At 25.0% G+C, this 17,464-nt stretch overlaps 4 protein-coding genes across 4 annotated transcripts in view; 2 read left to right on the top strand and 2 right to left on the bottom strand.

The window, feature by feature from the left end:
• The window catches only part of LOC132923268 (glutamate receptor ionotropic, kainate 2-like), a 154,572-nt gene extending 150,108 nt beyond the window's left edge, over positions 1-4,464 (top strand). The window contains exons 9-16 of the mRNA XM_060987143.1: positions 656-859; positions 927-1,031; positions 1,418-1,663; positions 1,728-1,925; positions 2,394-2,781; positions 3,246-3,343; positions 3,422-3,583; positions 3,901-4,464. Of these exons, the coding sequence (XP_060843126.1) occupies positions 656-859; positions 927-1,031; positions 1,418-1,663; positions 1,728-1,925; positions 2,394-2,781; positions 3,246-3,343; positions 3,422-3,583; positions 3,901-3,963 (1,464 nt within the window). The 3' untranslated portion in view covers positions 3,964-4,464. The remainder of the gene's footprint in view (positions 1-655; positions 860-926; positions 1,032-1,417; positions 1,664-1,727; positions 1,926-2,393; positions 2,782-3,245; positions 3,344-3,421; positions 3,584-3,900) is intronic.
• On the bottom strand, positions 4,271-9,741 carry LOC132926352 (uncharacterized). The gene is made up of 5 exons (XM_060990707.1): positions 9,705-9,741; positions 9,419-9,552; positions 8,431-8,539; positions 5,582-6,042; positions 4,271-4,805 (listed from the first exon to the last, which is right to left on the bottom strand). Exons 1-5 carry the CDS (start codon positions 9,739-9,741, stop codon positions 4,386-4,388), a joined length of 1,161 nt encoding a protein of 386 aa, XP_060846690.1. The 3' UTR covers positions 4,271-4,385.
• A 2,173-nt stretch (positions 9,742-11,914) lies between these two features.
• On the top strand, positions 11,915-13,420 carry LOC132917214 (mitochondrial import inner membrane translocase subunit Tim13-like). The gene is made up of 4 exons (XM_060977831.1): positions 11,915-12,016; positions 12,108-12,226; positions 13,024-13,092; positions 13,164-13,420. The coding sequence occupies exons 2-4, from the start codon at positions 12,140-12,142 to the stop codon at positions 13,263-13,265; spliced, it is 258 nt and encodes an 85-aa protein (XP_060833814.1). The 5' UTR covers positions 11,915-12,016; positions 12,108-12,139; the 3' UTR covers positions 13,266-13,420.
• Positions 13,098-16,897, bottom strand: LOC132917213 (centrosomal protein 43-like). The gene is made up of 7 exons (XM_060977830.1): positions 16,478-16,897; positions 16,345-16,398; positions 15,015-15,213; positions 14,385-14,461; positions 14,094-14,328; positions 13,665-13,858; positions 13,098-13,495 (listed from the first exon to the last, which is right to left on the bottom strand). Exons 1-7 carry the CDS (start codon positions 16,553-16,555, stop codon positions 13,445-13,447), a joined length of 888 nt encoding a protein of 295 aa, XP_060833813.1. The 5' UTR covers positions 16,556-16,897; the 3' UTR covers positions 13,098-13,444.
• Between the last annotated feature and the right edge of the window lie 567 nt (positions 16,898-17,464).

The following is a 17,464-nucleotide window of genomic DNA, read 5'->3' as shown; positions in this document are numbered from 1 at the left end:
TGAGCTGGTAAAAAGTATTTATCTATTCTTCGTAAATTTAAGATTTACTAAATTTTAGGTTCTATTTATTCAATCATTAAGTAATATTGTGAAATAAAATTAAAAAATAAATTTTGACAAACTTACAATTTTCATTAATGAATGTATAGATACAATACTAACAATTTATCAAATCATTTTAATTTATTGGATTAGTTTGTCAAATTATAAATAATACATTAGACAGACTAAAAAATATATATAAAAGTTTAATATGAATGGTTTTTCATTACTTTTTAGTTGGGCTTTGTTGGATTAATTAATACTATAATTATTAGTTATTAAGTACTATACAATTGTACAATAGTTATTGTTTACAGATATCAATAATTTTCCCTAATTGGTATACTTATAAAGTTTTTCAATTAATTTTTAATACGCACACAAATTGACAGCTTAAACTGAGGTAAAAATAAACATTCGTAAAATAAATAAGTTTCAAGTTTCAATACTTTCACTGTGGGTTACACGTAATTTATTAAGATTTAATAAATCCAATAATATGACTTACTGATTAGGTATTATATTAATTAGTAATTGGGCTGAGTTCAAATTCTCAGAATCAATTGATTAATAACTAATAACTAATAATTGTTGAAACAATTTACGTATATAGGAAAAACCTTACGTAATGATCAAAGAGGACAAAAACCTAACGGGAAATTCAAAATACGAAGGATTTTGTATTGATTTACTACATAGAATAGCATCACAAGTTGGATTTCATTATGCAATTACATTAGTACCTGACAATAAATATGGAGCTTACGATCCCATTACTAAACAATGGAATGGTATTGTTAGAGAACTAATGGACAAGGTATCTAATCATCACTAAGTAACAAATTATACAATATTCACTATAAAAAAATTTGTTTATATTTCAGAAAGCAGACTTAGCTATGGGTTCGATGACTATTAACTATGCTCGTGAGAGTGTTGTTGACTTCACTAAGCCATTTATGAACATGGGGATAGGCATATTATTCAAGGTAGGTGAGCAATATAGTATAAGTAAATACAAAATATATGACTTCTGAAAAAAATAACTGATAAATCAATTAAAATGTACAGAATCTAATTAATACATCGTTAAGGACTGTTTTAATTAATTTAATTTATTTTGTAAAGAATACATCATAAAGTTTGGTAAAAAAAAAAATAATAATAATAACAAACTACAGCAAACTTTTACAATCATCACTTAAAATCTAAAAAGTTTGCGATTCTCTAGAGCGTTTTATTACTACGCTTAATTTACTTTTCCTATTACACGAACATGAGTGGTAAAAAATAATACAACAAAGACCTGTAAATAAAAATAGAATCAACAAAACCACAACTTTAAACAACAGTTTGTTTTTTATTCTTATTGCAGGTTCCAAGTAATGAACCATCCAAATTGTTCGCTTTCTTAAATCCCTTAGCGACCAGTGTTTGGAGCTTTATGTTTCTCGCCTATATGGCAGTAAGTTTTTCGCTGTTTTTTCTGGCCAGATTCTCCCCGTACGAATGGCGGCCACATACTGAAGAAAATTACCGCGAGAGCCGCTTTACTATTTCGAATTGTTTTTGGTTCGTCGCTGGCGTATCATTGAAACAGGATGCAGGCATCACTCCAAAGGTAAATTAAAATTATATTGTTTTTCAACAATGGATTTATTACATTTTTGTTTATCTGACTATAGGCTACATCCGCTAGAATTTTAGGAGGCATTTGGTGGTTTTTCACAATTATAATAATACCATCTTACACTGCTAACTTAACAGCATTAAGAACAGTTGAGCGGCTACAAAAACCCATACAAAATGTTGCGGAATTATCGTCGCAAGAAAAAATAACATACGGAACACTAGAAGGAGGATCGACCATGTCATTTTTTAGAGTAAATATACAAAAAATATTATATTTTATAAAATAATTCAGCATAACTGCATAATTTTAATAGTTAAACTGTTTAATTATCCTACATTAAATTGTTATGCAAATACGCATAACGCATTAACTTGGCAGCATACACAACTATATTGTATTTGACTAACCAACAACCATGACATAAGCTTATACACTAGTAACACTCGTAATAACTTCTTACTAGTAACATACTTAACGCCACTTTGTCGTACAAGTATGTGTTCACCCATGTAAGTACGCGGCACTATTAATTACTCAGTCCAGAATTTCTATAAAATTGCTTGTTCATTTACTTCATAGACTTTCAATTAATACTATGCTTACTACTAAAGTTTAATGTTATGAACTATTTTTTACACTACTGTCAAATTCTGAATAACAAAATAACGAATACCTTTTTAATTTTAAAACATTTTTCATAATACAATTATATTTACAGGACTCTAAAATACCAATATATCAAAAAATGTGGAAGTTTATGGAGAAACATCAATCGGTATTTGTATCTACTTACGACGAAGGCACAAAAAAAGTACTAGGGGGGAACTATGCATTTTTAATGGAATCAACTATGATAGATTATGCCGTACAAAGAGACTGCAATTTAACGCAAATCAGCGGCCTTCTAGATTCTAAAGGTTACGGAATAGCAACACCGAAAGGTTCAGTCTGGAGAGACAAACTATCATTAGCTGTTCTAGAACTCCAAGAAAAAGGAGTCATTCAAATGTTATATGATAAATGGTGGAAAAATGCAGCCGATATATGTATCAAAGATGAGAAAGTAAAAGAATTCAAACCAAAGCCTTTAGATCTTAATGATTTAGGTAAGTATAGAAACACATAAAAATCAATTTATTATCTTAATAAATTAAATTTATTGGTTATAAATTATATTGATAAAAAAATTAACCTACTAACAACTTTAATTTTTTTCCTACACGATTGATTTTTAACCAAAATATGTTCGAAATTGCACACATTTTACATTTTTTTTAATACCTACAACAACAATAACATAATAAAGAATGATTAGATTAATATTTAAATAAAGAAATTAAACAATATACAATTTAATTCATATAAATATATTAGCTACCTAGTAATAAAAATTTAATTCAATTTTACTCATATTGTTTAATTGAAAAAATTATGGAAAGATCTTAATGCTAAATTCGTATTAAAAATATTTGTTTGTTTTAAACTTAAGAATTTAGTTAAAATTAAATTTCCAATAAAAAATTTTACATATTATCTACTCGTATCAATAATATTAAACTTTTAATATTAGGTGGAGTGTTTGTATTTGTCTTGTGTGGGCTAACTGTAGCTGTTATCATAGCAATATTAGAATTCTGCTGGTATTCCAAGAAAAAGTCAACAGATCAAGTATTTAATATAAACTTCATTTGACGTAATAGCCTTATTTAATTCCATGAGTAATATTTTGTTAAATATAAATTGTAGCAACTACCTGTTTGTACGGAAATGGCAGAAGAACTTAGATATGCAATAAGGTGTGATGGTACCAAACACAAAGCAACGTTAAAACGAACGTGTAATGGCTGCTCACCTATCACTACATACGTACCAGCTCCACTGCATATAAATCATGTTACCAATCAAATTGTAAGTCATGAAAACCAATATAATAGAATATCCATGATTTTTATTACTTGTACACCGAAATACGTAAATTGTGAATATATACAAAATAAACCTCCAAAAACAACTAATGAAAAAAATAACAACACACATTAAAATGAATTTAAAATTACAAATTCCCTACGTTAATAACTACGTTTTATGATTTCTCACTAAACAATTAATTTAATGCATACTATATTGTAGTTAATAGTTATATATATATAGTAGTATATATAAATAAAATATATAATTTACATTTTTTTTATTTTTGTACCTATTAAATCTTGCATCTGTTTTAGGACAATGTTCCTATGGTTGAACTAACGAGGCCTTCGATCAGCATAGACCATGAAGACAAATAACATTTACCTTCCGATTCGCCATCGTTACATCCAGCGAGTCGGAGTCCATTCAAAAATGTCCAATTTCGATTCCATTGAATCTCAAAATCTATTAAGAGACAAAATAAACTGCCTATAAATCAGATCTACGTTTTTGAACCATACCATAAACGAATAGTTACTAGATCTAAATAAAAATTGTACATAAATTGTTATTCCATACATTTTATTTTATATATTTATGTGAAACAAACAATCGATTTCTTTATTGCAAATAAATAACTATATTATATTATAATAAAAATTGTTCTATGTTTATGTTGATGTATTTATATGTTATAGCTATAAGATATTCACAAAAACATATGAAAAATTATGTGTATATCGTATACCTACAATTTCATTAAATCAAATTTAAATGTATCAAAACAAAAATAACTATGTTACTTAGGTTGTATTAACCTTAAAGCCTCTAAACATTGATTCGCTCTTATACTTAATAAAAATACATTTTTCTTTAAAGCTTCCATTGAAATATGTTCCAACAAATTTTTCCATTCTTTTAACATTTGTTCAATCGTTTCGGTTTCGTTTCCGTTTTGCTTTGTATGGTTTATTTTCCACAAATCAATTAAATTATTATTATTATTGGCCGTCTCGTTAGTAACATGAAAATCAATTTTATGTAACAACTTATCTATCAAGTGAAAAGTGTAAAATATGCTTCGAAGTGAACAGGAACTGGGCACGATCTGAACATCAATCTTAAGACGATTTATAAGTAAATTTATAATATTCCATCGAATATATTTGTCGTAGCAAAACTTAGCGAGTAGATTACATTGGTACTCGACATGAATAGACTAAATAAATATAAGAAAAAAAAATTTAATTATGAAAATTCGTGATTTTTAGAGTCAATAAAATCTCAAAAATAACTCATACAATTTAATAACCCCATTATAAAACTGAATTATACACAGCAAACCGATATAATAGATATTAATTATAATAACGTACTAAGAACAAAAATACTAATTGATATAATTGGATACTTTAATCAGTTACTGGTAGGCAATAGGTACATTATTTTAATTTTTAACCGTGTATATAAAACGAGTAACCACCCATGATCGTAAATATTTAATCATATGACAATTGATTAAAAATATGTTATTAAACAAATGAAAATATTGAAAAGTTATATTGATTATTAGTTTAAAAATTAACGAAAAACAAATGAAAAATATATTTAGGTAAATTGAAAAATGTTTGTTAAGTACAAAAATATGATTGAGTAAGTAGACATATTTCTGGTAATGAACTTCTAATAGGAAAAAAAATAAATCATAATAAAGCAGCAAAAATAAAAAAATATTTATTTAGTAATTCTGAAAAAACCAAAACACCAAAGTCCATGACTTCGTCCGGTATCCTAAATTCGAAATTTAATAAGCCTATATATTGTTTTTGCAATAATATTTCATACAGTTAAAAATTAATGTATATCTAATAAGAGTAATCAAATTGGTCACTTAATTTGATAGATCATTAAAGGTGATAACCTAATATTATATTTAGTTTCTATTTAAGTTATTTAAGTAATTCAAGCTTTTATATATTTTGTAGTATGACTTACGTTATATAAGTGATGATTGTTTAAAATTGTAAATGCCGTATTTTGAACAAATGTCATCACATCATCTCGGCAAGTGAACAAATATTCATCATTTTTTGCAATACTCGCTACTAAGTCAACAAAATATCTTACAAGGTTATTATAATCGTCCCAACTACAAACTGCTTCTAATAATTTTGAAGTATCAAATAATGTATAAATGAGAAGATCTAAAGCTTGTTGTATTGACTGTGACATTTTTTCAGTAGGTTTAAGATTGATATCCAGAAAACTCATTTTTAAATCATTTGTGTTATAACCAGAATCAATTGTAATTCTTGACATCTCGTTTAAAGTTTTCATTGTGATAACAGGTTGAATTAAACATGTATTTGATTTTTGAATTGAATTAGATGGACAGTTACTAACTGAAGAAATCCCATTGTCAGTTTTGATTTTTTTCTTGTCTTGTGGCATAGTATCTAAAATAATACATATGTTTTTACTTTTTTAGTAACAAAAATAACTATAGTGCAATCAAATTAATAAAATGATCATTATGACGTAATAAACTAGTTTTGTCCCATATTGACTGATCATTGGTCATTATCTCAACTTTGTCCTTTATGTTATTAACAATTAAATAAATAAAAATATAAATATATTAAAAATTAATACCAATTAAACTAAGATTATACTTAAAGTATTAAAATTAGTACAAATAGTATAGTACATTTAATAATTTAATTTAAATCTAAATTACACGTATAAAAAATAAAAATAAATATAAAAATAATGAACAAGTAAAATGTTTAAAAAAACATTTATTTGTTAAATTATATTCTTGAAATATCTTATTAATATCTTATTATGCAATTATAATTATTTAAATAAAACAAACTGAACAGAATATTAGGCTTTGTACTCAAATTATTTATTTATTAGTTATTTAAATATTCAAACACCAGAATAAAAAATTTAAAAATTAATTTACGAGGTAGGTGCTTAAAACCGTTATTATTCGAGTTAATATAAATGTCAAATAAACCACCATGATAAAGTTAATCTCATAAAACGTATTAATATTATTACAAAATATCCATTTAAATAATTTTCTAAACCAAAAGTAGTATATTTCACATAAAAAGTATACAATATTCTATGTCTGTCAATAATTATTGTTATTTAACACGTTCAACGCCTATGACATGGATCACATATCTTATAAATTGTTTAATGTTACCAAAAATATCTGGGCTATAATATTTTGTTTAGTTATTCAATTCATATTTATCTAAAAAAAAAATCTGTTTTTATTTATCACATTTTTCTGTGAATAGACATATTATACCATGCAATGTAAAAAGTATGCTGGACAGGCACAACGTATGAATTATATGTAGGCGGGATATTAACATATTAAAAAACAAACCATATACTTGAATTAAATACAACAACGAACATGTACAAATAAAAATAACTCATCACATAAAAAAAATAATCAAAGGATTGACTTCTCAAAGGATTGGTTTCAAGTGTATTTCATCATCGTGGATATATGGGTTACGCTGGTCACAGTAATTTGTGTGTATATCAGTAATATCAGTAATATATTAGTAGCATCTTTGTTTTAAGATAGTTTAAGTATATTTTTTACTTGTAAACTATATTATATTTATATTATTAGAAGTATTTTATTGATTCAGTAAGTCGAATTAATTGTATAATAATTATTAAAATATTATATCATATAATATTATTTAAACTAGGTATGTCATTAGTTCATTACCAACGTATCATACGTATAGTACCTACACCGAGTGTAGTCAGTGTAGATAAATATACATGATATGGATTGCTTATAAGTCAAACATTTTTAAAAATTTAATTGTCTACACTGTAGACTACAGGATGTAATAATTTATTTTATAACGTAAAATTGCAATAAAAATCATTATTTTTCATTTAAATACCTAATAGGCCCAAAATATTGAGAAGGAACGCTTAGAATTTAAAATAAAAACACAAATGGTACAACTAATACATTCCTTGTCCCGATTAGGTTCTAAAATGATGAGGATTACAGGATAATAGCATAACACAAATTCATATTTCGATGAATACATGTATTTTGGAAAATAAATTGTTTGAGTTAAGTATATAGGTCTCGATTATTTACATTATTATGAAAGTTTATGGGTGTTACGTTAATAACGTTAATTATGGATTAATTCGAGCGCAAGAAGCCCTAGAACCTACAATATTTATTAAATGGGTATTACAAACTAGTCTCATTTTTCTCAACTTAGCTCAGGATTTCATCGATCCCACTAGATGCATTGTTAAAGTTGGTGGATATCTCTTTGTGAAAAATAATATGGTTTAGGAGATTCATCAATTTCAATAGCAATTGCTATAGGTAAGTACTAAGTAGTTAGTATAAACCGCGCTAGCTGGCAGAATCGATACAAAACCAGCAAAATAGTTTACGCCTGTTGTTTTTATTATTATTTTTTACGCAATTGAAAACAATAATTTATTACAATATACTATTACAGTTGAGTGTTGACCAATTACCCTCAAAGGCTGTTTTCGGCATTTAAAAAATGTACCAGTTGCCCTCGCATACTATATATAAATATAATACATAATTATTTTAATCGATTAATTATTATTTATTTATTACTTACATAACAATATTAACAGATTAGATTTTGTAAAATCTGTTAATCATTATTACAAAGTATAATATATAATACAATACCAACTTTTTTGACAGTCATAATAGTTTATAGGTTTAAATGGATTAATTTACACTTAGCTTTATCAAAATATTTATTATATGTTCTTATATTATATTTTATACATACATGATTTTTCAAGATTTTTATGATCCATAAATGACAGAGACAGAGACTCATTTTCTTTAATATCTTGTTGATTAAACAGTCTATTTGGTTCAGAATCATTTAAAAATTCCTTTGAAAATAAGTACAAACATTATCAACTATAAACAAACGTAAAATAACTACATGGCTAAAAACGTTCTATATCATAACCAATAACCATTAACTTTAAAAAAATATATTTTAATTATAATTAGTGTATTATAAAGTATTCAAAAATCTTTAAGTCATTTATTTTCCTAATATTAATATGGTAGATTGAACTATTATTTACTCAAAATACACCACATATTGTATTATTATTATAGCTGTATGACATACATTGGCATGTTTACGTGTATTATAACCACTGTGCCAAATTAAAGAACTGCACACCCATTTAAATTGACTAAAAACTATCATTGAATTCAAATTTAACTATAACTATTTTCGTATAAGAACCGATAATTATTGTTATCAACATAAATAAAAAAAAATCGAACATTTGAATTGCTTAAAAACAGCTAAAATAATGAAAACCATACTATATCTATAAAATGTTACCTATGTAACAAATATTCAATGAAAATATCAAGTCTATAATTCTCCCTACATTAATTGAAATAAAAAAACCGAATTTATTTTGTCTATAATTAGGTACAGCGTGTACACTGTACAGTGATTAAAAAAAGTAATTTTAAATTTCTTACTGCCAACTTAGTAACACTTTAGTATCAATATTCAACAAGATCGAATTTTTACAAAAAATTACCCTAAACTTTAAAGATTAAATCATTTTTGCTGCTACAAAAAGTGACGACAAAAAACAATTTAAGAGATTTTATAAAAAAGAAACACATCAATATAAAACTAAAACATGTTTTAGTCCACCCAGCATTTAAAACTGTTGTAAATAGATTAATTATACTAAGTAATAGACATTTTATAACAAATATCCACCAAACTTACGTACCTGAAAAAACAAATCAGTCTCCTCTTTCATGATGTTTGACTGAACACTTGTAACATAATCCACTATATCCATTCCAACAGGTTTGTTACGTATTAATGTAACAGCCAATGCCGTATTTAAATCACTTTCCATTTCTGTATAAGTTTAAAAATTATAATTTAATTTTTTTAATATTTTAATTCAATTCAAAAATGTATTTAATAAAAAGCTATTTTTATCAAAATACAAAGAAAAAATTAAGTTCTTTTATTAAAATATAGATATCTATAATATTATATCGACTGACTGGTTCTTAAATGGTAGAGAACGCCACATCCGCTCATGTTGCTCTATCTTGCATGTCCTACGCATTATTTACAAAACACATGTTACGTTCATAATAACCATTTTTAGAATGAATTAACTTATTATGAAATTTAAATATAAGATCAAGAATATCATAGAAGTTTTAAATGATATTTTAGTTTAAAACAAGTTATATAATCATTTAAAAAAAATGTTGAAAATTATAGTTTTAAAATGATCATAACTTGTTTCGTAATCAAAGTATCAATAAAAGCCTGTAGATAACTTGGATCATATAACAATGTAAAATTGATAATCGTGAACGTACAATTTTCTGTTCTATGCTTGCAAAGACGAACAACACATGGCGATGGCATCCTCTTAATTTGTTTTATGTAGCATTTTAGGAGGTTTAATTTAATAATTGTACAACAATAATTATATAAGTATAATGGATATCATAAATAAAATTATAAAAATAAATATACTATTATAACTTGCTTATGTATGAATATGATATCAATATTATGTACCTAGAAGGTAGATTGGTCTGAATTGTAGATGGTACTATATTGTTTATATATTATTATTATAACTTGTAAAATAGGTACTGCTTTTAAAATCTAACAAAATTGTATCGATTTATCTGCATACTATATAGGTATTTTTTTAATTAGGTTAAGATTATTAATTATGTTGGTAATAAAATATCATTAGATTTATACTTTATTTTGTCTTTAACAGTATTGCATTAAACGCAATAATTACAAATGTTAACGTATAATCATAACAACAGTTAAAATATAATGAAACAAAATAAAGAATAATATCATTACATAATATAATATAATAAATAAATATTAGATACATATTCTAGGAAATAAATTAATGTTAGGTAATTACAATATTTAATAGCATAATAATAATAATGGGAATAATTACAGATATGCTCCCACCTAAGACCCCGAAAGGGTCGCCTACCGCCTCCCTCTAGATTGGCTATCTTAGCCCCCGGGAGGGTAAACTGGAGGCCGAGCCCCCATCAAATTTGAAGTCTAGAGGACCAAGTCTGACGACCGGAGCTGGTAGGCGAAGGAAGCCGCCATGGATACCTACTTGATATTTAACTGTACGCAGGTTTTTACTTTAAAACCTAGATAAAATCATTTGAAGGCGAGAGTACTGGAGATATACCTACAAAATCATAGAATGTTGAGAATTACGATAATTACGATTTAATTTATATTTGTGTACCCGATATTTTCGGTAAGTACCTATCGGTTCAATTAAATTTCAAAAAACGATAAGAATTATATGTATTTTAAATTTAATTTCAACACTAATAGTTTATTCAGATTTATATTATTAGTATAAATTTTAAAACGTTGATATAACTGATCTTAAAAAAAAAATATTGAAAATTCGTTATAGACGCAGCGGGCGGCAGTATAAAATACCTACAGCGTTGTGCATGCATAAAAACGTAAATCGCAAACTTCCAAAAAAATGATTTGCGCAAATAAATTTCTGTCCCATCGTTCTTAACTCGTTGAAATAAATGTTTCCAAAAAAGAAATCGAAAAATCCCGTGGTAGCTAAACTGCAATTGTTCCAAATAATGTTTACTATTCAAATATTTATGTAGGTATTCAATAAGATATCAAATTGTGAACTATTTTTATTTCACTTAGAAATCAATACGGGTGCATAAAAGATTGTCATTTGTCAATATTTTGTCCTGTACTAACAGCTAGGCTATATAATATTATTTTGAAAATATAAACCTTGCTGGCTGTTAATTTTTACTCTCTGTAGAAATGATTATACTAAAGAACATCAATTCAATAACATATTTAAAAATTGTGGTGAACAGCGTTTTGTCCAATATGTTTCTCATATTTATATTATTTTTTTTTATTAAAATCAAGAAAATTGACTAACGAAAATACTCACTGTGATTATTGAATTTGTTATATGTATAATTGTAGAAAGTAGTAAAATAGTGCAAACACTGTCTGAACTTGTGATGGTTATTATTTGTTTTTATTTTTTATTTCCTATAAAGTCTTATAACCGATGTTCAACTGTATTGGATATTTTCATCATTATGAAAAGAAAATTGGAAATTTGGAAAACAGTTAAAACAGCGGCTGAGTTTAGAATCTCAGCGGTACATAGAACGTCTTTGACATTAACAATTGAGGTTATGTTATTTTATCAAATTTGTCTTCACTGATTGAACTTACTGATATTGTATATCTCGTTTATTTCAATATATAAAGGTTTCATACGTTTCTTAACTCTTTAAATCAGGTACCATACTATATAGTATAACATTACTAAAATTCAAATATTTTTTTAAACGTGATTATTTTAAATCCACTAAAATCAAATCATATCTTAGTTATTTTCAGCTAACTAACATAATATATCATCATGGATGGCTCCAAGATGTCACAAGATGAACTCGTGGAAAAATTAAAACATCAAGTGGCATTGGAAAATATAGAATTGTTATTAATGGTAAATAGTGTTCTAAGATTTATAAGTGAAAACGATTTAACAATCAACGAATAATTTAGGAAAACAATTTACTTTGAGCATACCATTTTAATATTATTTATATATTTTGATTATTAAACAAAATTACCCAAAAATCATTTAAAAACCAACATTTAATCTAAAGAAGTCTTTTAATTATAAATTTAAATAGTCCTCTTTGTACAATTTATTAAGATAGTTGATAGATACAATATTTTATATAAAAAAAAAACCTAGGTATGTATATTATTTTCAACTTGTAAATGTATATTTATATTAATTATCTAATATCTTTAGTTATTACTTATGATGTTCAAAGCCTTTGTTATTACTCATGTGGCTATGACATTTTTTGGTATATTTTGAAAAAAGGTTACATATAAAATAAACCATGTATTATCCTCATCATTGTATCATTGATAATTTTGATGAACTATAAGTGACACCTTTTATAGGTTTTATTAAGACAAAAAAATAATAATAATAATTGTTACTATAATGTTGTTTGTGTAACGTGAAACCATAATGTAATTTTTATTTAATAAATACCTATTTAATAGTCTTACATAGTATAGAACCCTGCACATTATGAATATAATTTTTTAATACATGTGATATTTAATTTAAAAGCATAGAATATAACCTAACTTACCTAAAATCAATTGAGTTAATAAAATTATTGTTGCACTGCCTTTTAGAATACATGGATGAGACCTATTATAATATATAAATATGTAATAACAATGTTATGTTTTAACAATTGAATCTTATGATTCCAGAAAATGAGTCGGTTATGTTTCAACAAATGCATCATAAAACCAGGGCCTTCACTAGATAGTACAGAACAAGTAAATATTTTACAATATAATAATATATTACATTTTAATTAAGTGCAATTTTAATAACTTTTTTTTTTTAGAAATGTGTTTCAATGTGTATGGACCGTTATATGGAAACAGTTAGTTTAGTTTCCAAGTCCTTTGGTGAACGACTTATGGCTGAATCCCAAAATATGCATTAAACTGAAGCAATGCATTAAATGAGTGTTATTATATAGTTACTATAGTTTTCTGTCATATATACGGTTAATTGTATATTTACATTTGTAATTAATTTTTAAATACCTCAAAAATTTTGAATGTATAAAAGTAAAAAATAAACATCAGAAGTATAAAATCTTGTTATTTTGCAAAGAAATATTCAAAGATGTATGTTATGTGTTCTTATCATTTCAGGACTGCCATTCTGGGTCTGAAATAAAAAAAAATAATTGTAAAATATTTATTAAAAAATTATTTTTATACAGCTCATATAATCTACTTTGAAAAAAATATTTAATTTACTTTTTATACATTCCAATTGAAATTTTTACTGTTTTTACTTATAATATTGCTATAAGACTATAATATATTTAACTTACAGATAAATCAGTGCTCGGTAGGCTATCATTACCACATGAAAGATTTTCATCAGTTTCAATATCTTCCAAGCTAGATTCATTTTTATTACTTTTCAAATCAGACTTAATATCTTCATCCGTGTTTTCATTTTGATCAATAGCAGGTGGTCTTTTGATTGGTGATAACTGTTCTATATTTAAACTATTTAAACTCTCTATAAAAACAAACAATTTGTTTTCAAGATTATTAACTATTACTTAAAAGTTTATATAATAGATATATCTGAATGTTTATATAATAACTGTAAAAATTGAACTTTAAAATATGCAATCTACATCGTTAGTATTTCAATTAATGTGCATAAGAGAAAATGAACAATAAATTAATTCAAATAGGTTTAATAAATAATAGAAAATAATTTCAATTTTTTAATAAAAAAATACACTTACCAGAGCTTTCAATATCTTTTAACTGTATACTATCTGATAAATTATGATTTGATGGTGACAACAATCCTGTTTGACTGTCATGTGTATTTTCTTCGAACAATTTTGTTTTAACAGGTGATAAGCTTAATGATTTATTATTTTCAAGTTTTGATTTTATTATTTCTGTATTATTTTTTAATATTTGAGCTAATGAAGATACCTCGTGTGTTATATTATTATGTTGTGTTTCGTTATGCTAGAAAAATTATTTGAATTAAAATAAAGAAAATTCCATTATATTTTATAATAAACCTTAATGACTTCATTGGTTGATTTATATTGTGACTGATAATTTTCAAGAATTTGTAACAATAATGGCTTTTGATCGTCTAAAATAAATTATAAAATATACATTTGTAATAAATCAATAATATTCCTATTTTTAAATGCTTACAGCAAGACCAAAACTTATTTTTGATTTTAAATAATTAAATACCTAATACAATATACATTATACATATTAAATTTTAAGTTATTTAAGATAGTATAATGAAATATAATCAAAACAATTATAAAAAAACCTGAATATTTTGACAAAAAAAATTAAAATTAACTGTGAAGTTACCAAAAGTGACTATAAACATAATATTAAATACTTATAAAAATAGAATTTGAAATTAGCATACTAAACATATTTTATTTTAGTACATACAACTATAGCAGAATAAACTTCAAATCTAAATCATACTAAAATTAATTCAAAAACAGTATTTGCCATCTATTTTGATAATTTGTGTGATTATTCAAACAAATTAACAATTTTGAGCTCATTTTTTTTTTTTAAATAATACATACTTAATTTAGTATAGCACGTTTTAACAGCTGGCTATCCTTAAATTATATAATATATAAATGTTACTTAGCTAATATAATAATTATTACCCTTTGAAAGAGAAAGTTCTTCAAAAATGTCATCTTTATCTTTGTATTGATAATGATGCGCAGCCCCAGTTTCAGAATCAAATACTGATGTTGTAAACGTTAAATCTAAATACTCAAACAAATCTTTAACTAAAGATAACAATAATGATCCATTATTACTAGAAACAAAGTCTTTAATTTTGTCTGTATACAGTTTATTCTGGAAGAAAATAAACAATAATTAATAATTAACTGAACATAAACTACAGGCTAAAAACAATAAGATAAATTGTAATAAATTCTTAAACATACTTATTATTAAGAAATCCTAAGCTAATTAAATACCTTAGTAACATAGTTGTAATCATAGACGTATAGGGGGCTTATCCCCCCCAGTTTAAAAAATAGCCCCCTCAAAAATGTTGAGCCATCTAATTTTTTCAATAATTTTTACAATATTTAAAATAAATAATTATTGTCGTTGATCAACAAAATTATATTGATAAAAATAATTGTTTATGTTTTATGCCACTATTCATTAAATTTTTTATAATATTATATAATAGTGTGTTATATTCGTCTATCAATAAAATTTTAATATAATATAAGGTTATAAAAAATGTTGAAATATTCTCTATTTCTAAACGATATAATGAACATTATATTAGGAATAATGGAAAAAACTCATTGTCTTGCCTTCCAAAATATTGTTATCCAATTAACCAGCACTTTAGGAAATATTGTAAGCAACTCTTTGATACAAAGTTATTATATAACTTGATACCTATTTTTAATTAAATACCTAGTTAGATACACTATAATATTGCTATTATTTAAAGTATGAGTGCTATTTAGTTTGGAGAACTAAAAATAAAAAATAATAAAGTTTTTTGTATTTTATGATGTATATTTGCAGATTTATACTAGTTGGGGTAGAAGAGGACAAAGCCCCCCACAAGTTGGTATATGTCTATCCCTAGGAGGACAACAGCCCCTCCAAAAAATTTAACTACCCTACGCCTATGGTGGTAATGATTTACTTACATTTCTAATAAATATTATATTGTAGTCTCTACAACATAACTAACCAGTGGTTTTATACTATTTTAATATTAAGGCAAATGATAAAGACACCAGTTTTTATATATAATATTAAGTACTGAGTAGTAAGTTTATAGCTCAGACTAGTAAGTATTGAAATAAGAACTATAATATGGCGGTTCTCTATATTACTCTATGCTACAACACTAAATATGAAATGTAAATTATTCAAATATTCAGTCATGTTTTTTTTTTGTTCCTTTTTTAACTATATATATATTATAATTTAACTTAAGTGTTAAATTTATACCTGAAATGAAGAACCTTTTTCAAGAACATGAAAAACGTTTGCTCGAAGTTCGGCCTAATAAATTAACAAAAAAAAAATAAAACGATAAAGTAAGTTATAATGCAGTATTAACTAATCATTATTATCTACTAACTCTCATTTTAGGCAAGACACCAGTGGATTCCAGTGTTTTCTCGACCATCTCTTCTAAATTAGTGTTATCGGTAGACATTTTAACCAATATCTTCAGCAAATCAGATTTCGTTGTTCAAAGTTGTAAATATTACTACGTTTCTAACTCTCTCAATGACGAACAATTGCAAACAATTTTAAATATTAGATAGGTATGAAATATTTATTATAACACTATTAACTTCACATTCAAAAATAATACGCACTTGAACTGACAAAAATAATAATACAAAAAGTTGTATTAAGCCGTTAAGGTAGGTATGTGAATTTAATACATTTTAATTTTAATTTTTTAATTAATTAACTGTCAAGTTATAAATTATAACAATAATAACCTATTATAGATTTCTATGAGTTAGGTCCGCGGCTATCTAAATAAGTATAATATAGGTAGTTTACTAGTTTAATTTTATCAGCTTAAATATTGATATGAAAAAGAAAACCGCCAAATTCATATTATCACACATTTGTAAATTACCATGATTTAAAACAAATAATTAACATTTATAATTTTTTTTTTACTTGATTTTATTATACGTCTTATAAATTTGTAATAAAAATATAAATGTAATTTGTACAATCAATTTTATAATATGTAGGTAATCGAATTATTGACAAATTAATTATTATGCCTACCTATGTACATAATATTATAGGTACCTATTAACCTATTGCATTTCGTATATTATACACTATTATCACAGAACAATTATAAATACTAGGTAAGTAGTAGGTACTTGGCACGGTTATTTACTTTACTATTCTGTAGTAGTAGCAAAGAATAACGTAGTAGTAACTAGTAAGTACTAAGTACCTAATTATATAAGACAAAAAAAAAATGATTTACACATATTAAGTAGGTATATAATATATAAACACCCAATTTTAGTATATAAATGTACATATATTTATAATAAATAATAAAATATAATATACTAAAGTACACTCA

The sequence above is a fragment of the Rhopalosiphum padi genome, chromosome 1 (assembly GCF_020882245.1).
Source record: "Rhopalosiphum padi isolate XX-2018 chromosome 1, ASM2088224v1, whole genome shotgun sequence".
NCBI classification, from domain to species: domain Eukaryota; kingdom Metazoa; phylum Arthropoda; class Insecta; order Hemiptera; family Aphididae; genus Rhopalosiphum; species Rhopalosiphum padi.
Note: the sequence above shows the minus strand (reverse complement) of the source record. Positions and strands in the feature narration are given on the sequence as shown.